Below are 20,754 nucleotides of genomic sequence, written 5' to 3'. Positions count from 1 at the left end.
AAATTCCCTATCTTCTCTCTGTTTTCTTAACTATACATGGAAATTCATTCTCTTGAAAATGTGTTGCCCCATATTTAACAAGGTTTTTTTTTTTTTCCTATTCTAGTTTGGGAATACCTGCTACTGTAATTCAGTTCTTCAAGCACTTTATTTTTGTCGTCCATTTCGGGAAAAAGTTCTAGCATACAAGAGTCAACCTAGGAAGAAGGAGAACCTTCTTACCTGCCTAGCAGACCTCTTCCATAGCATAGCCACTCTGAAGAAGATTCCTCCTAAGAAGTTCATAACAAGATTACGGAAGGAAAATGGTAATTCTTCTACTTCTGAACGTATTCTTACGTACCAGAAAGGGTAAATAATAGCACACCACAGTTCAGCAGGCACTGACTGAGCATCTTCTAAGACTGAAAGTACGTTAGCCATGGAAAAACCAAAGCTGACCTTCCTGTCTTGAAGGAAGTGCTAGTTCAGTGAGGGAGGTAATCACACAGTAATTAATATGAGGTATGATTAATGTTGGAAGTATGTTCTACAAAGATTACATTCTGTATGCCAGGAAATGAGAAATGATAAATTTTTTATTTTATTTTACTTATATTTTTATTTATTTTTGCCTGCTTGGCTGTTCTATGGAGAATAAAGTTGGGGCTTCCTCCCATTATCTGTTGTTTTTATAGTAGCATGTCTGTTTCATGTCTGCTTCATGTCTGTTTCACGTCTGTTAACCCATTGGATCTTTACACTACCCTGATTTAGAGAGCATGTGATCTCTCCCACTTTAGCCCTGCAAAGAATAGAGGCTAAAAAGCTTTCCAGAAACTTTTTGGCTTAGGGTAGGTGTAGGTGGTTTTAACTCCACTGACCCCCTTTTTAAAATAGTTACTGATTAAGCCTGTCTTCTCGTTTCTCTCTTCAGTGTTTTTCTTTTAGATTTGTCTCACACGTTTCTGCCATCTAAGTCGCATACTCTGTCTGCTGTGTTATGTTACCTAAGAAAATTCAAGTAGGAGTTATTTATTTATTTTTTTAAAAATTTGCATCAGTTTTTATGTTTTTGTTTTTGTTTTTTAAGATTTTATGTATTTATTTGACAGAGATCACAAGTAGGCAGGAGAGGCAGTCAGAGAGAGGAGGACACAGCCTCCCTGCCAAGCAGAGAGCCTAATGCGGGGCTCTATCCCAGAACCCTGGGATCACGACCTGAGCCGAAGGTAGAGGCTTTAACCCACTGAGCCACCCAGGCGCCCCTCAAGCAGGATTTAAATCACATGTAGAATTCTGGGTTTTGTTTGATGTAGCCAGTTTAATCATTCTGGAAATAAAATTGAGTGGTATTTTTAGTTTGATTTATTACCAAAAGATGCCCACAGAAATAATATTTGAGACGTCTTTAAGATTGGTTACCCAACACACCATTGAATAATGCTGTCCTTAACTGCGTGGACACTGTTCATTATCCCATGAATTGAGATAAGCCTGGGTCATATCCAGTTTCCTGTGTAAGAAGACACTGAGATAACATGGCAGTAGGCTATTATTCCTGAATCTGATTCACCTGTTAAAAGATTTTGTTCATTTCCTCTGTAAACAGATACAAAGCAGTTGATCATTCATTCACAAAAACAAATCTTTCTGTGTTTTCCCTATGAAAGCCAAACATTTCCTTAAGTTAGAAATCTGTGTAGTATCTTCTGTTTTTAAGAACACCAAATACAGCTCTGTTCGAGTTTGGCTGAGTGATTCAAGTCCCTTAAGTTATTTTGTCTGTATTGGTATGAAACTTCAGGGATTTTGTCTTGGTAGAAAATTGATGTACATGGTACTTGAACATGCTATCTTTCTCAGTGATTTTGTTAGTATTTTAGAAATGGTCAGCATCAGAAACATGAAACACAGAATACACAGTATTTTCTTTTTCAGTGAATAGTGCATTTTTTTTGACCTTATTATTTTTTTAAGATTGATTTATTTGAGGGCAGGAAGGGGCAGAGAAAGAGAATTTCAAGTAGAATTCCTGCTGAGCGTGGAGCTGGGCACTGGGCTCAGAAGCAGAGCCTGGTCTCTCGACCCTGAGATCACGACCTGAGCCAAAATCAAGGGTTGGATGCTTAACCAGCTGAGGCACCCAGGCGCCCCTTGAACCTATTCTTTTTTTTTTTTTTTAAGATTTTATTTATTTATTTGACAGAGATCACAAGTAGGCAGAGACGCAGGCAGAGAGAGAGGAGGAAGCAGGCTCCCCACTGAGCAGAGACTCTGGTGCAGGGCTTCATCCCAGGACCCTGGCATCATAACCTGATCCCGAAGGCAGAGGCTTTAACCCACTGAGCCACGGAGGTCCCTTGACCCTATTCTTTAATCTATTGTATGTGCTCTTAGTTTGGGCTGCTGTAACAAAAGTACCATAGCCTGGGGTTTCTTGCAGTTCTGGAGGCTGAGACATTCCGGAGTAACATGCCGGCAGCTTCAGCGTCTGCTGCGGGCTGTCTTCTTGGTTACACACGGCTGTCTTCTTGCTGTGCCCTGCATGGTGAAGAGAGAGAAGCAAACTTGCTCATGTCTCTTCCTAAAAGGACACTAATCCCAGTCTTAAAAACCTAAAAGTCCTACCCAGGCCCCACTTCCAAAGAGCGGCACATTGGGGGTTAGGGTTCCAGCAGGGGACTTTGGGTGGACGTACATGCCTATGGTCCTGAAGTGAGCAGTGGCTTTTTAAATTTACAGTAAGTCACGCTGCACACAGAGCTCAAGTTACTGTGTTTTGAAAGTTGTGTTTCTGTGGCTTTATACGTTTGCTTGTCAAAGCTGGAATGTTTTTGCAGTGTTTATTATTTTTTTAATAATTCAGTATTTTCTGAAAATTTTTTAAATGTTTAGGCAGAGTGCATTTTACAGTGGACTTCTTTTGTTTGATGAAATTGATTCCAGAGTGAATATTCCAAACTTATCCTCTCATAGTTTTGTTTCATTTTTCTATACCTCAGATACAGTATTTAATAAAAAAGCATGTTTATTATTTGATGTTGCTGGCATTTGTATGAAGTACAGTTTTGCCTTTTGATTTTTTTCCTGATAATTTTGTAGAGGAGAGTATACAAGTTAAAGAGCATTTAATGGACTATCCATGCTTAACTCTCCTTCTGACCTTATGTTTGCTGGGGTTTTTGTTTGTTTGTTTGTTTGTTTTTGTTTAAATCTCTGGCGAAAATGGATATTGTCCATTTCAGAATTTCCACTAACTTTCACTGTTGGATTGTTGTTCTTAAACCAGTTTTCTTCCATGGTATGCTGTAAATAAACACGTCATGTTTTGTACTTGCAGTCGATATTAGCTTCATATTGTGTTAACCACTGATACTTTATATAGCTAATCATTTCGATATTACTTGGGAAGAAACTGTTTTAATTTCAGTAATGGATTTTTGGTTTCAAAATTTTATTTCATGTTCCCTAATCATAGCATAGAACTTTTACAGTGTGATAAGACTTGCTCCATAAATGTGTTCTCCCTAATGATGGGAAACTAGCTGAAAGTTTGAATTGATTAACTATTATTTATTTAGCTTCTGTTGACGGCCAGGAACTAGTGGAGAGGACCAATAGTCATGTAATTTAATGTGTTATCTCCATGAAAAAAAAAAACGTGGAAAGGGAGTTGATCAGTTATGTTAGTTCAGAGAGTTGAAGTGAGAAGCCATTGGAAAATACGAGCCAAACTCGTTCCAAGTGGATGGAATCAAAATTGCAGTTGCCCTGAGTGCTTGAAGGATGACAAGAATATTTATGTGGCTGGAGTGGAGTAAGAGCAAAAAGGCAAGGGCCTAGAACTTGGGCTTTAATTTGAAAGCCATGGTGAGCGGTTAGGCTTGCTGAGCAGGTGGGTGATGTGTTTTGATCTGGCTGCTGGGTGGTGTGGTAGCATGAGCCGGCATGGGTCACATGAGTACAGCCCAGGAAGCCAGCCAGGAGGCTGTTGCACTAACCTAGGTAAGAAGTAAAGCCCTCCATTCTACACTGCCAACTTCCCATAGCCACTCTACCATTCTAGAAGACTCAAAACACAGACTGATGAGCTACTTGTGTGCTACCTAGCAGTGACTTGGCTTGGGATCACTTCTGGGGGGCTTGAAAGTCCCATCAGCTGGCACGTGTAGCTGTGTGCTCTGACTCACTGGGTCTTAACAGCACAGGTAGTTCACGCTATTGTTTGGGCCCAGATTTCTTCCCATGTTGTCGTAGCTGTTTCCGCCCCTGTTGTTCATTTGGTAGTTTATTCATTTGGTAGTTCGTTCGTTCGTTCATTCATACAATGCCAAGCACATCCAAATATGTGGCAGGCATTGTCCTGGGTGCTGGAGATACAGCAGTGAATGAGACAGAAAAGATCCTTATTCTCAAGAAACCTGTATGTGCTTAGCGATGCTTCAGGTGATGCAGAGAGATACTGATATAAATATGTGAAAATATATATTTAAGGATTGGTCTTCCTTAAGTGTGGAAATTATTACAAATAACACCTGTTAAATAGATGTGAGTGAATAATTTCCATGTTCATCTTAATCCTGTTTCTCCAAAAGAGCGTAAAAGATTTTTGTATTAATGAAAGCTAACTATTTCTGAATTATGAAGAACACATAACATTTTTACACGTTGATTTAGTCCCCCCCTTTTTTTTGCATTAATTTTGCAGCTATTTGGGACTTCAATAATTTATACCTTTCATATTCATTTATTTAATAATGAATTTGTCCCATTAGACTGTTAGTTCCATGATGAGGGGAAGCCATTTGTTTTTGGTCACCATTGTATTCCCAGCATGTAATCTAGTTCCTGGCACGTAGTAGGTGCTTACTAAATATTTGATGAGTTGAGTGAGTGAATGAGTGAATTTGTTTAATTTGCCAAAGCAACTTTGAAGCCCACCTTTCCCATCATGCTACTTAGCAGAAAAGAAAGCAAACCATAAGGAATCCAAGATTTTAGAAATTAAGTGTACTCCATTTTATGGGTCTTGTCTGTGGCCATTTAGTTGATGTTGTTTTGCTGTTTATGTGGTGCTGGTTGAAGTTTTTAAATCTGTATTGACGACTCAGGCATAGCGAGAGTCTGGAACATTTACATAATGTGTTTATAAAAAAATGGACTGCAAATTATTTTAAATATTTCAACAAAATGCTTTAAGATTATTTTCTGGTTTACTTTATATCTCATTTCCAGAGTGCTCAAGTCAGTTGAGGTATGTCTGTGCATGTGAAGTCCTTTGTTCTATGTTAAAAGAACAACATTTAAAAAAAGTTGTTTCAAGTTTTGAAAAAGCAAAAGTATTTGCACATTTTTGCTTTATAAATTATTTTGAGAACATGCATAGATGCTAAAATAAATTCTAACAGAAAAAAAATGAGACTTCTTATTGTTTATTGTTTTTTCTTAACCAGAAGTTTTAAAATTTATATCTTTTTAGTTATTTTCTAATTTTATAGTTTATTTTAAATATTCATGGCAAAAATACATTCATTAAAATTTTGGTTAGGGGATGCCTGGGTGGCTCAGTGGGTTAAAGCCTCTGCCTTCGGCTCAGGTCATGATCCCAGGGTCCTGGGATCAAGCCCCACATTGGGCTCTCTGCTCCTCAGGGAGCCTGCTTCCTCCTCTCTGTCTGCTTCTCTGCCTAGTTGTGATCTCTGTCAAATAAATAAATAAAATATTAAAAAAAAAAAACAAAAACAAAACTTTGGTTACAAAAAACTTGATTTCGTGGGAAAGAGACTACTTTAGACTGTGGCATTGAGCCAGCATACAGAGAGCCAGCATATAGAGTAAATTGTTCATATCTCACTTTAACTAGGCCCTTAGAGTTTTTATAAAATATTTTTATGGTGCTCTCCCATTATCCTTCCTTTTAGATTCCTCGCTGACTTTTCCAATTTGTTCGTATTTTCCTTGAAGACTAATCAACTCTAGCCTATTTCCTTCTTAGCAGACATGGGTGGTTCTTTTGTGACCTGGTGATAGATGAGTAAGTGAGAGATAAAAAGGGGACTTTTAAGGGTGTCCTGTACACTTCTAGAAGCTGCCCAGACACTCAAAGTGTCAGGGTTGGTGAAGGAGTCAGGATGGACAAAGAGGCCAGGAATCAGGCCTTTAGGAGGTGAGGGGAAGTTGACAGATGACCACAGAAAGAAGGAGGTTCAGGGTAGTATGGCCAGACCTAACAGGTTTTTTGACTGAGGGTGAGTTTTTCATATGCAAAGCAAAGTGTAATGATTTAGAAGTGCCTGCAGGGAGCTCAAAAATGCCAGAGGCTGAAAAGATGGGGAGTTTAGAACAGAACCTTGTTCTGGAGGGAACAGCAGAAAGGGTTGAGAAAGAAGAAAATCTCAAGGATGAGGAAGGAAATAAGGAACAATAAACGACTCAGAGTAATAGAGGATGGGAGAGTGGGGTTGGGAGGTAGACTAGTATTTTCAGGGATGAGGCATCATTGCACTGAGAGGCAAAGTGAAAGGTGATTGACTTCAGTTACCCCAGCCTTGCCTAGACCCGTCCAGCGGTGGAACCATCTAAGGGTTCTGACCATGACTTGGTTTGTCTCAGGAAGATAGAGTAGACAGCTGGGAGGTTTTGCAGTGAGCTGTGTCAGTGTCGGGAGTGACACACAGACTTCTGGCGGCAACAGGGGATGGGGAATGGTGTCACAGTCTCTTGGATCTGACCCTCATGGGCAAAAAACACTGGACACACAATACCAAATTATCATCAGTTAAATGTTAACGCCACATAGGCTAATGCAGTATCTCTCAGGACTCAAGGCTTTCATTGTTCTTAAACATAAAGGGCTTGTTGGAGGCTAATCAAATCCCTCAGGACAAGTTTAAAGAAGAGAAGTGGGGAGTGGCTCTAACTGCATTAGTATTATTGAGTTTGACTTGAACTCCAAGAAGGAGGTTTAATAAATTGCCTGTGACATACATGTAATGAAAGGTCGAACCATCCTAGGAATGCGGACAGTCTTGCTCGAGCAGCTGCACCTTACATCTGAGGCTTCTTACAGGTCTTTTTGACACCAAGAGTGAAATGAGTCTTTATTTGTTTTGACTGTACTTCCCAAATCCACATTTTCACTAGTTCCCATTCTGTTTGTACAGTAACTTTGCAAAAGAAGATGGTATTCCGTTTTCCAGACCAGAAAATCAAGGCCTTTTTGATTACCATAGATTGAACATTTTCTCACATTTTTTAACTTTTTGACTTCTGTTTTTATAAATTGTTGATTTCCACACTTGGTATTTCCTTTTGTATAAGCTCTTTATGTGTTGAAGCTGTTAATAGTTTTTATGGGTTTTTTTTTTAAACCTTTTCAGTGTTTTCTAATGCACAGAAACTTAATTTTATGCAGTCATAACTGTAGCTCTTCTAAAATGTAATTTTTTGTTCTTTTTATCTTAGACTTTGCCTAAGTTTTGTTCCTAATTTGTTGTCTTTTATTTGAAAAATGTCAGCTGTGATATCTTTGGAATTTATTAAATGTGCCTTGAGTATCTAAAGGTAAAATATTGCTGGCCAGGTCTTCTCAGTGTGTGTGATCGCTGAGCAACAGGTGCCAGTTGTGGGGCAGGGCCTCCCTGGGCAGGCTGCTTTGTATGCAGCTGGGCTGCTTGGGGACTGCCTGCTTTGTGTCCTGGGCCTGCCACTTCCTGGCGCATGACTTTCCCTCTCTGATCCCATTCCCTCATTTGGAAGATGACAATAACATAGTCACAGAGTTGTTAAAAGATCACCTGCAACACTGCCTGTGAAGTCCTTACCTTTCAGTTTCAGTGGTGTGATGTCCAGTGCTGGGTATAAAGCAGTTCATGTTAGTGACTGGTTTTCGGTGATCTTTTTTCATTTGTGTAGTTACAGGGAACATTTCACAGAGTTACAAAATCTCACTTTTAGAGATTATCTGGATTGAATAGATCATTTGTGATACCGATGTTTCCTATACCTGACTGCAGATCCGAGTCCCCTGGAGGAACTTTGGAAAGTTCCAGGTTCCAGGCCTCACCTCTGACTGAATCCCTAGGATGCATGGCCCACAATTCTCGTGGATCACTTAATATTGTTGCTTTAAAAAGAAGATCCTCATTTGTCTTAACTGTATTTTCTCCAAGTTTAGTCATATGTTTTTGTGAAAGATAATCTGTTTCTTGTACATGACTGACAATACCAGACGTTTGTATTTAGTTCTGATAGAATATTGGATATTTGTTTTCCATCTAGTTTTAATCAGGTTATTAATTTTGAAGTAATTTTCTAATATATTTTTATTTTTAGAACTTTTTGACAACTACATGCAGCAAGATGCCCATGAATTCTTAAATTACCTGCTAAATACAATTGCTGATATTTTACAAGAAGAAAGAAAGCAGGAGAAACAAAATGGCCGTTTACCTAACGGTAATATTGACAATGAGAACAACAACAACACACCAGACCCAACGTGGGTTCACGAGATTTTTCAGCGAACACTGACAAATGAAACCAGATGTCTTACTTGTGAAACTGTAAGTATGTCATCAAATTTTGTATAGAGCAGATTTAATTCATTTTTATTAATACTTCCTAGAGATGGAGTGTGAGAGATGAACATGAAGGTGGTAATTTCTTAGGTGTAGCATAAATGAATTATCGAAGCTGTACTTGCTCTCATACTTGGTATGCTCTGTAGTAATGCTGCTTATAAACAGTGGATACCTGAGCTGACCGAAAAATACTTACTGCGGTTTGGACCGTAGTTCACCCTTGAACAACAGGGGCTTGAACTGCATGGGTCCACTTATTTGTAGATTTTATTTTTTATTTTTTTTGTATACGTATAGTATTGTAAATGTGAGGTTTTTAAAAATAATTTTCTTAACGACACTTTTTGTAGCTAACTTTATTATAAATACATACTATGATACATACACAAAGTGTGTGTTAATCAAGTTTTATGTTATCAATAAGGCTTCTGGTCAACCGAAGGCTCTTATAGTTAGCTTTTTGGAGACTCAGATGATTTTCCACAGTGGCAGCGTGGGTAGGAGGTTTTGGTACCTGTCACCCCCCCTCATTGCTCAGGGGTCAACTGTATTTGTTTTTATTTCTGTGTAAGAGGCCATAGAATCATGTTCTGGAAATTGTTCGTCTGTGTCTTACTTAAGTCCATAAGAAACTTACAGGTCAGGGAGGTACATTAATTTGTTTTCCCTTTTCCTGCAGTTATGTTTATTGTTGATTGTTGGAATAAAAACTAAAGCATACTGTGTACACTCAAGCAGGGGGAAATACCCACTGCTGGATATTTCGTAAAGCGGAGCAGTAGGGAAGAAGCTTGAAAATGGATTTTATGTGGGGTCAGATAGCCCAGTCCTTTCGTAGTATCATTACCTTCTTAAGACATTTACATTTTTAAAGAATATGTCCTTTTTAAAAAAAAATCTAACATTTCTCATAATGAGTTTATCTGATGTTTCCTTCTAACTGAGACGCAGGTATGCATTCTTGGCTGGAGTGATTCAGTTAACGTGTCTTTCTCAGGGTCTCACGTGTGGGCACACAATATCCGTCTGCCTCTCGTTGGCCAAATTTTGATCTCTCATTCAAGGTGTTGTTCACTTTCTCTGGTTGATAATGTCTTATTTTTATGTCTTGGTAAAGGCAGTCTGTGGGGAGACACAAATATCTTGTTCATCAGAATCTCCCGCAACATTTAGCATCCACTCAGGTCCAGTCCTACTATGATGGTTCTACAACTAGTCTTTAATAGCACAGAAGAGTAGCATCATCCATTGGAAAAGAGAATTCACAAGCAAGATAAATAAGACAGATGTTTTATGGATGTTTGGAAGAATAGCATGGTTACTTGTTTGTCTAAATCAGATTAACATACCTAGTATGTTGAGTGAGGCCAATAGGAAATTGTATTTTTTAATTAATGGACTTCAGAAAAATTGAGTAGAAAGTACAGAATGTTCCCAACTCTCTCTCTCTCTTTCTTCCACTTTCCCCTATGATTCATGTCTGGTATTAATGAGGTACATTTGTTGCAGTTGATGGACCGATAATGATACATTATTATTATTATTATTTTAAGATTTTATTTATTTATTGGACAGAGAGCACAAGTAGGGGAAGCAGCGGGCAGAGGGAGAGGGAGAAGCAGGCTTTCCGCTGAGCAAGGGGCCAGATGTGGGGCTCGATCCATTCTGGGATCGTGACCTGAGCCGAAGGCAGATGCTTAACCGCTTAACTGACTGAGCCACCCAGGCGCCCCATGACACATTAACTAAAATCTGTAGTTCATATTTTGAGTTCAGTCTTGGTATTGCCTGTTCTGGGGTTCCATCTGTTTTGACAAATGTATAATGACATGTGTCTGTCATTAAAGTATCATACAGAGTAGTTTCACCCTTTGTTTCACAAATTCATCCCTCCTTCCTCTCCAAATCCCTGGCAACCCCTGATCATTTTACTGCCTCCATAGTTTTGACTTTTCCAGAATGTCGTGTATTTGGAATCATAGAGAAGTAGCTTTGTAGCTCATTTCTTTTTTTCACTTAATTACATTTCATGATGTGGATATTCTGCAATTTATCCATTCACTGATTCACTTATCCATTCAGCTGCCTCCCAAGTTATGATGACTATTGCTTTGTCTGCTCTGGGCCTTGTGCTTCTCCATATAAACCGTAGAATCACACAATATTTAAAAACTAGCATTGTCCACAAGATAGTGTGCTGTGATTTCAAAGGGGATTGCCTTGACTCTGTAGATGAAGTTGGGAAAAACTGCGTCTTCACAGTCTTGAGTCCAACTGTCCATTTACATGGACTGTACATTTATCTACATCTTCTTTGATTTAGAAAGAAATCATCTTGTAGTTTTCATGTTGATCTTGTACATATTTTATTTTGTTATGTTTGTATAGATGAGTGGGGTTGTTTTGTTTGTTTGTTTTTGGCTCTAATGTAAGTAATATTGTAGTTTCTTTCTCTCTCTCTCTCTCTCTCAAAGCAAATGGTGACTGTTTTGGTTCCACCATGAATTAAAAGATAGGGTCTTTAAATAGAACCATGACCTATACCGATTAATGATCTATTGACTGTTGATTATGCATTGATCTGTTTAACTATAATCAGGCATTTGGAAAATTATAGTTGTCAGTAGTATAATTTTAGTTAATGAAGGACACGGTAGTAATAAAGAAAATTCTTTTGTGGAAATACATTTTTATTGGTGACCCTCTCTCACATCAAGTGAAAGAGGTATAATTGAGTGTTTAAATATATTAACATGCTGTGAAGATGTTTTTGGGTTAGAGTAAGGATTATTGCTCACTGCTGCAGCCATTAGTTAATTGTAGTAAGAGTTTGGGCAATGTTTGATGGCAGGAATTGGTCTCAGTACTCATATTTATTCTATCTAACCAACTCCATTTGTTTTTTAACACAAGTTTTGTAGATCTTATAAAGAAGAATTTTATTAAGCTGAGCTCTAAGTAAATATATTGTCCAATTATTAGAGCAGTGGTTTGGTTGGAATAATAGGTACAATCAGAGAACTTGACAGATGCTTTTGATGTTTGATATGATGGAGTTTGGTCTGTGTTAGAAGATATGTATAACTCATCCTCTTCGATAAAACAGAAAATAGTTAAATTTGTTTAGCGTGTTGAGAAATGCAGTAATAGGTGAAGCTGGCAAAGTAGATTTGGGAGGGTTTGGGGATACTGTGATATAAGGTCTTTGAAGTTTATGTTACAGACTGAGGATGATGGGAGTGAGGATTAGATGGAGAAAGTGATATCACCCATTCTTGTTTTGCTCAAATATTTATTAATTTTACTTGTAATGGATGGATAGTGATCCTTCCACCCATTCCTCGCTAGCTAGGTCCTCCTGTGGTCTGCAATATGTATTTGCAGATAGTCTCATAAGAATTAAGGGTATGAATTGAGAATATTTCCTCAAAATCTCAATCGCCCTCTTGCAGTCTCAGTAAATGATCATTAGTACCATGCCTTTATCAAGTTCAGCTAGAGGAATGAAATTGAGAATTTCTCAGAATGAATATATTAGCATTTCTTCATTTAGTTTCGTACAACTGTTTGAGTACCAACTATGCCAGGTCGAAGATGGGTAGAGGTTGGCGGAAGATGAGTAAGACCTCAATTCTGATCTCAAGATGCTCACAGGTGAGCTTGCAGGCTTCCAACAGATAGGTAATTCCAGTACAGTATGTTGTAGTTCAAGTAAGCATGAGTCTGTGGGAGTTGGACAACAGTGGAGCTGACCTATCCAGGTGGGAGTGGGACGGAGTTGTGCAGATTCAGAGTGGGCTTCGGGGAGACAGAGTTCATATGGCAGATGTTAGTAACACAGTGATTAATGTCCCAGTTGGTAGAAGATTGGGTTTCTGTAATGGCACCCTCTTCTTGTGTTCTTCTGTTCTTTGATGCTTTCTTCTGGTCCCATTCTTTTTCTGCTATTAATCCTTCAAATGTGGGCTTCCTCCAGGCTTTTGTTTTGGGCTGCTTGTTGCTCTGCCTTGGGAGGGTCATGTTCCATTTTGTTATCGCCTGTGCTAATGACTCCCCACCCACATCTCTAGCCTATAGGGCTTTACTGAGTCTTCCACATCCTGGGTGTGACCTGACGTTAGAATGGGCGAGTCCAGCAACAACCAGACACTTTAAAGAGTTAAATACTGCCCCACTTGGTAGTTTCCCAGTACCAACAGAACTGTAAATCCAAACGTAGTAACTCAGATATATCCAGGTGATCCAGAACAATCGTTATGTCAAAGTTTGTATGCTATAATAAAGATCAAAATCTAAAATGAAGACCCCTGAGGCCGTGCCTGAGAACCACAAACCTCATTTTGAGAAACACCAGACTCTCTAATCTTTATTTCTCTTTAGCCTACACATAAGGCCCTGCTCAGTCTGGCTTTCGCCTGTCTGTCCCATACTATCCCTTGACATCCTACCCTTCTTCCTCCCAAAATGGGCTGATTCTTTTTCCTTAGGACCTCACGTTCCCTTTCCTCTGTGACGAGTCTTTCTTATTCTCTTTTTCACTGAATCTTTTGAGATCCAGGTCATTTCCCTCATGGTGTCCCTAGAATGTACGTACATGGTACCCATAGCTACTCCTGTTTGTGTAAGTACATAGTATGTACAGCCACGTAATCTGTCACAAGTTAATGATGCTGATCTTATAAAATTGATGCACTGTTGAAGCAGGAAGGCATTTACTGCACTGGGCTTATAGCCCTTGTGTGTGAGAGGTACAGTCAAGAGATCTCCTGTTGTGTGCTAACATTAGGCATAGAGTCTTTGAAGGGAAGAGCTAGGAAAATTGATTTCTGAAGTTCTGTCCTAATCCAATTCAAATGAATAAGTAATAACTTGAATTTTTTTTAAATCAGATGAGTTACCCATAATTCAAACAGTACTTTATGTTAGATTTTATTTTTGAAGAAGAAGAAGGATTAAAGGAGGTCATCGATGAAGACTATAATTTGGTTGTCAGTGAAGATTGTAATTTGGCATTTTAGGCAAAATTATTTCCTTGAATAATAAAACAGCACAGGTGTGATGCCCTTTGCCAAGTGTCCCCATTTAGTCTTAGCCCGTGTTTTCTTTAAGAATTAGTATATATGGGCAGTTTGTTTCTTGTTTCACCATAATACCAAGGTTTTGGAAAATGATGTGATTTCCCATCCTCATCGTTGCTGGAAAGGGTATCAGTCACAGGTGGACTTTGCTGCTTAACCTGTACGTGTGTTGAGAGTCCTTTACTCAGTGTCCTTTTGGATAATCCAGATCCAGTAGATTTCTTTTGAACTCGTGGAAGATGAATTCTTCATGTACTTACTACTACTAATAGAAAGAATGCATTTAATTCTGTCACTTCAGAACAATGATTTACTGACAGTTAAAGAAATCAGAGGTAATTCCCTATTTTTACAGATAAGCAGCAAAGATGAAGATTTTTTAGACCTTTCTGTTGATGTGGAACAAAACACATCGATCACTCACTGCTTAAGGTAAATGGAGAGTTACTTATTTTGGAAGTTTAATGAATATCTTTGGTTTAGAGTACTTTTAAATGAATACACAGTTTTCTGGTATAGACTAAAGAAATTTATCTTGAATTTTACACAGGGGTTTCAGCAACACAGAAACTCTGTGCAGTGAGTACAAATATTACTGTGAAGAATGTCGCAGCAAACAGGAAGCACACAAACGGTAATGTAACGTTTTTAAAATTTGGTAGTAGTTCTCTGGCAGTGGGTCATGTAGATGGGCTTTCCGAGCTGAAAGTTATGCCTGAAAATCTACAGAATAAAAATGCCTAGTTTTATCATTAAGTAATTAAGACTCACTAAGTTATTCCTGGGTAAGCAACAGTCAGCTCTGCAACCTCCAGTGATTTTCTCCACTTAATGAAAGTTGTTTAAGAATCATCAACCAGTACAGTTAAAATACTTGACTTTGGAGCTTGCATGCTTTATGTAAACTTGGTCTTGGTGAGGAGAAAGAGTGGGGAAGATGCTTTTCCTCGCCTCTACTGTCGCTCCTGCTAGCCCCACCTAGGATCTTGTGCTCTCTCTCATTTGGTATTTGGTGTCGAGGAATGGAATCGCGTCATCACCATTCTTATTATTTTACTTTTTATTTTGGAACAATCTCAAGCTCAAAGAAAAGTTGTATGAACAGTACCAAGAATGCTTATTTACCCAAAACCACTCAAACGTAAGGTATGAACATGAACACGTGAGTGGCTGTTTCCCACCAAAGGGAAGTTTCCCTATTGCCATAGTCACCCCCCTGGGGCAAGTCACGCTGGCATGTTAACTGTTCTAGTGGAAGGTATTTTATTAGCTCGGATGTCCCAGTACTGTCCTTTCTGGAACAAAACAATCCAGTTCAGAAAGACATGTTATCTTAGTATTCATGTCTCTTTTGTCTTTTTACATTTGAAACAGTCTTTTCTTGGCTTTAAAAATCTCGACGCTTTTGAAAATTATAGATTATTTTATAGATTGTCCCTCTTTGGGTTCATCTCAACGATTGCCCCTCTTTGTGTTCTTATGATGAGGTTCAGGTTATGTATTCTGGTGGGCATCTCACAGAGGTGATGCTCTATTCTCATTGTATCCTCTTATCCATGATTCCAATTTGTCTCACGTGTGGGGTCCCTCAGCCCACTCCTGAGACACACTGGAAGGACTCGCGAGACTCTGCATGTATGGTCAGGCCCAAAGCCAAGACTTGTTACAGGGAAAGATGGCAAAGCATCTCCGCAGAGCAGAAAGCCAGGGGAGCTTCCAAGAGTTCATTGCCATGGAGTCCCGCAAGACACCTAACCTCCTTCAGTACTGAGTAGGATATGGGGGAGGTGTCGTCTCCCCCGGAGGCTCATTACAGACCTAGTGTCCAAGGTTGTAAACTGAGGGTCAGACATGTAGGTACCCCTCTGTCTTCCAGAATTCTAGACCCTCTGAATGAAAGGAGGTGTTGAGTGTAAACCATATTGTTTGTCCAGACAATTTAGGCCTGTTGAGACACTCCTATCATTTAGGGAATGGTGGGAACACTCCTCAAATCCAAATTCTCGTATGTTAACCAAGGACTGTCCTTGCCAGCAGGCCTTTCCAGAAAGGATAGTCTGAGGCCTGCGAGGTTAACACTTTCCTGCCCATCCTGTTACTGGTGCTGTTCTGTTTGAGCACTTGACCGTGGTGATGTCTCCCAGAGGTCTTCACTGTTAAGCAATGGTTTTGTGCATTTATATAATTCATAAGTATTTTGTGTGGAGGTATTTTGAGGTTGTAAATATGCCCATTCCTCATCACACTTCTAATTTTTTTCATTTTCTAAATCTCAGCATGGACTCAAGGATTTTTTTTTTTTTTTAATTCAGTGCTTTATGCTCCATTACCATTCGGCCAGTGGGGGCCCCTTCAAGCTATCACCCATGTCTTTTTGGCATGTCCCATATTCTTGAGTGACCCTTCACTTTGTAGCGTAACAAGATGTTCTGTGCTCGTCTTGTACTCTCCTTGCCCCAACTCTGGTATCAGCCATTTATCCCAGGAGGCCTGCTTTCTTACAGGAGGAGGATGATGTTTAGGAAGCAGGACTTTGGTATATAGGTATGCTCACTGATACCAGGATGTCTGTGTTCCTGAGCCCCCTAGTGAAAAGAGCTGGACGGTGTGTGTGTATGTATGTATGTACTCCACACATGCTTACGTCTACCTGTCTATATTATCATGGATCTGTCTATATTGAGAAACCATGAAGTCACAATTATATCCACAGTTTCAGCCGACACCATAGGGTTCATTCTAGTTTTGTCCTTTATAATATTCATAATTTCCTTCTGACAGTACAAATTGGTTCCCAGTATCCTTCTGTATTTACTTACTTGGTTAGTGACCCTGTCCATAACTGATCTTACCCCTCAACCGCTATGTGTGCACACAACTCCATATTGCACAGACATGCTTTCTGCTCTGCTCAGTCTTCTCCTCTCCCCTGCCTGCCCAGATGTCTACCCTGGAGGGCCCTACCTACCTAAATGGTTACACTGAAACATTCATGAAAGGAAGAAGAACTTAGATTTTTAAATGACTGTATTTTGATCTGTATTTTGACACATGTATCTATTAGGAAGGGAGAGGTTTTAGGTGATGGGCCCAAGTAATCAAAACAGAGTACTCATTGTCCCCTTCTATTAGTGAAGACGATTAGAGTACCTCCCCTAAGTTTGGTTATGTCATGGGGGTTGATAAATTAGATTAACCCTGAAAATGTTGTAGAAGGTGCCTAAGACTATTGGTTGAGGACTAAGTGTAGCTCAGAGGAGTGCCGTGATAAACTTCTTTGGCTCCATGGAGGTAAGTGCATCTGTGAGCATGAGCTGATCTTCATCCAGAATTACAAATAGCCAGACATGAGTAATTAGAAATTGTCCAGCAACTCCAGCTGCTTGTTTTGAAGACATCCATGTGAATTTAATATAGTATTTAATGGTAGATCTTTTATTAATATGTGTGGGAAATACATATACTCTGTCAAGAAATTAGAAAACACAGATTAAGTATAAATCAGTTAACAATCGTTATTTATAGAAGCATTGTTAACATTTTTGTGCATATCCTAGATTTTTAAAGAGTGTATGTGTGTACACATGTAATTCTTGAAATGGATTTGAATTCTATGTAGAGTTTTATAATTTTTTCCCTTAATAAATTACAGACGTGTCAGTGAAAGTATACTTTTACATCATTCTTCAGAGGTGCTGCATAGTACTTTTTATATGGGCATGCCATAATCTACTGAGTTTCTCAATCTAATAGTTTAGATTGTTCCCTTTTTTCACTGCTATAAGGCTTTGATAAACATATTTTGTATGTATACCTCTACCCATACACACATTTTCACACAGGTTTTAGGCTGTTTCTATAGGATAAATTGTGTGTGGGTTTATGGAAAGATAGCAGTACAGAAATCATTTTCTACTAGGATCTATGGTCAGCCCTTCTGATAACTTGCATTGTGATATTGGGCAAGTCATTTAACCTTTGGGGTCTCACTTGATTAGTTGCTCTCTAAGATCCCTACCAACTATAGAAGTCTATAGTTTCTAGTCTCAGAATAAAAGAATAAGATAGTGGATATACAGATCATCATTCTAATTAAACAAAAATCATTTTGACATTAAAATGTTTCAGTCTGGGGGTGCTGGGTGGCTAAGTTGGCTAGGCATTTGACTCTTGATTTCAGCTCAGGTCTTGATATCAGGGTTATGAGACCGAGCCCCCCCCCCCGTGGAGTCTGCTTGGGATTCCTCTCTCCCTCTCCTCCTATCCCCCTTCCTGCTTGCAAACATTCTCACTTTCAAGTAAATAAATAAATAAATAAGCAATGATTTCAGTATGTTTGGAGGACAAAAACCACATGATCACCTCAGTGGATAAAGAAAAGGTATTTGATAGAATTCAACACCTGTCTATGATAAAAACAAAACAAACAAAAAAAAAAACAACCACTCAACAGACTAGGGATAGAAAGAACATACCTCAACATAATGAAGGCCCTCTGTGACAAGCCCACAGCTACCATACTCAGCGGTGAAAAACTGAAGAGCTTGTCCTCTTGGATCCAGAACAAGACAAGGATGTCTACTCTTGCCTCTTTAATTCAACATAGTGTTGGAAGTCCTAGAGCAGTTAGGTAAGAAAAAGAAAAGAAAAGAAAGACAGCCAGATGGGAAAAGAAGTTAAATTATCTCTGTTCACAGATAATATGATCTTGTACGCAGAAAACCCTAAAGATTAAACAACAACAACAAAAAGCCTTGTTAGAACTAGTAAGTATTCAGCAGAGGTACAGATACAAAATCAGCACGTGGAAGTCCATTGCATTTCTGTACCTTGACTTGAACAGTTAGTGTATAATCTGAACAATCTGAAAAGATTGTTGAACGATCTGAACAATCTGAAAAGAAAATTAGCAAAATAATCCCATTTACAGTAGTATCAAAAAAGAATAAAATATTTAGAAATTGACTTAACAAAGGAGGCCAAGGACTTATGCACTAAAAAAAATAGAAGATATTGCTGAAAGAAATTAAAGAAGGTAAAAAAATCAATGAAAAGATACTCTGTTTATGAATTGCAAGACTTAACGTTAAAAGGGTCATAGTACCCAAAGCAGTCTGCACATTCAATTTAATGCCTACCAAAGTCTCAATTGAGTTTTCTGATGACATAGGGAAAAAAAATCCAAAATTTCATATGGGAAATCTTAAAGGACTCTTAAAGCCAAACAATCTCAAAAGAAAAAGCTGGAGACCTTATAGTTTTTAACTTCAAAACATATTATAGAGCTACAGTAATCGAAGCAGTGTGGTAGTAGCAATAAAGACAGACATGTAGGCCAATGGTATAGAATAGAGAGCCCAGCAGTAAATCCTCATTTATATAGTCAGATGATCTCCAAGAGTGCCAGTGCTACAGATAGATAACGTACAGCTTCAACACATATTTTGGGAACACTGGATATCCACATGCAAAAGAATGAAGTTGGACCCTTATACCATATACAGAACTCAATTCAACATGGATTAAAGAACTAAACGTAAGGCCACAACTATAAAACTCCTTAAAAAAGAAACACATGGGAAAATCTTCATGACATTGAATTTGGTAATCGTTTCTTAAGTAGGACACTGAAAGCATAAGCAACAAAGGCAAAAATAAGCTGGACCATAACAAACTCAAAAACTTCTGCATAACAAAAGAAACAATAAATGGAGTGAAAAGGCATGAATGGGAGAAAATACTTGAAAACCAGTATGTGATAAGAGGTTAATATCCAGAATACATGAAGATCTCCTATAGCTCAACAACATAAACCAGGGACTCAATTTAAAAATGAACAAGGACATAGGGTGGCTCAGTGGGTTAAAGCCTCTGCTTTGGGCTCTGGTCATGATCCCAGAGGCCTGGGATCAAGCCCCACGTCTGGCTCTCTGCTCAGCGGGGAGCCTGCTTCCCCACCCCTTTCTGCCTGCCTCTCTGCCTACTTGTGATTTCTGTCAAATAAATAAATAAAATCTTTAAAAAAAATGGACAAGGAACGTGAATGTTTTCCAAAGAAGATAAAAAATGGCCAACAAGCTAATCAGAAGACACTTAATGTCACAGATCATCAGGGAACTGCAAATCAGAACCACAGTGAGGTATCCCCTCACACTTGTTAGAAAAGTCACATCGCAAAAAGAAAATAAGTGTTGGTAATGGGGAGAAATTGAAACCTTGTATACTGTTGGTAGGAAGGTTAAGTGGTGCAGCTGCTTTGGAAAACAGTATGGAGGCTCCTCAGAATACTAAAAACAGAATTACCACATGACCCAGCATTCTTGCTTCTAGATACACACCCAAAAGAATTTGAAAACAGTGTATCAAAGAGATTATATGTACTCCTTTGTTTATTGCTGCAGTGTTCACATTAACAAAGAGGTGGAAACAACTTAAATGTCCATCAACAGATGAATGGATAAAGAACATGTGGGATGGACATCTAGTGGATATTATTCTGCCTTAAAGCAGAAGGACATTTGGTTATACCACCAGGTGGATGGATCTTGAGTGTATTATGCTAAGTGAAATAAGCTAATCACAAAAGCCAAAAAGAAACATTGTAATCACAAAAAGACAATTTCTGGATGACTCCAGTTATATGAAGACTAAGTAGTCACATTCTTAGCAACAAGTAAAATGCTGGTTGCCAGGGTCTTGGGGGAGGGGCAAAGGAGAGTTGTTCAGTGGGTGTAGAGTTTCCGTGTGCAAGATGAGAAAGTTCTAGAGATCTGTTGCACAACAATGGTCCTAACTGGAAACACTGCTATACTATACATTTAGAAAGGGTTAAGGTGCAGTTTATGTTACGTGTTTCTTAACCACAGAAGAAAAAAGCATGTGGTTTGGCCTTCATTCAGATTATATATGTTCCTATATACAGACAATGTGTTCCTCAAAACTCGAGGTTTCAGTATTGGAATCCTCAAGAATGAATTTGGGAGATGTTACCTTAAAAGAAGTATTCCATGATCAAATGAGTTCGCTCTATAATAAAATTTCCTCTTCATTATTTATTCATGCTTCATATTACAGACTCTGAGAAGACTCACAGAATGGGAGAAATTTATCTT

General features: G+C 38.7%; 2 protein-coding genes across 2 annotated transcripts in view; one reads left to right on the top strand and one right to left on the bottom strand.

Moving 5' to 3' along the window:
* The window catches only part of LOC309848753 (uncharacterized protein), a 339,042-nt gene that overhangs the window by 137,357 nt on the left and 180,931 nt on the right, over nucleotides 1–20,754 (bottom strand). The gene's annotated exons all lie outside the window — the stretch shown is intronic.
* Nucleotides 1–20,754, top strand: part of LOC309848767 (ubiquitin carboxyl-terminal hydrolase 12-B-like) — a 48,131-nt gene that overhangs the window by 12,867 nt on the left and 14,510 nt on the right. Inside the window, exons 2-5 of the mRNA XM_082700755.1 lie at nucleotides 107–308; nucleotides 8,317–8,546; nucleotides 13,998–14,074; nucleotides 14,193–14,276. Of these exons, the coding sequence (XP_082556881.1) occupies nucleotides 8,334–8,546; nucleotides 13,998–14,074; nucleotides 14,193–14,276 (374 nt within the window). The 5' untranslated portion in view covers nucleotides 107–308; nucleotides 8,317–8,333. The remainder of the gene's footprint in view (nucleotides 1–106; nucleotides 309–8,316; nucleotides 8,547–13,997; nucleotides 14,075–14,192; nucleotides 14,277–20,754) is intronic.

The sequence above is a fragment of the Mustela nivalis genome, assembly GCF_964662115.1.
Source record: "Mustela nivalis genome assembly, chromosome: 15".
Lineage (NCBI taxonomy): Eukaryota > Metazoa > Chordata > Mammalia > Carnivora > Mustelidae > Mustela > Mustela nivalis.
Note: the sequence above shows the minus strand (reverse complement) of the source record. Positions and strands in the feature narration are given on the sequence as shown.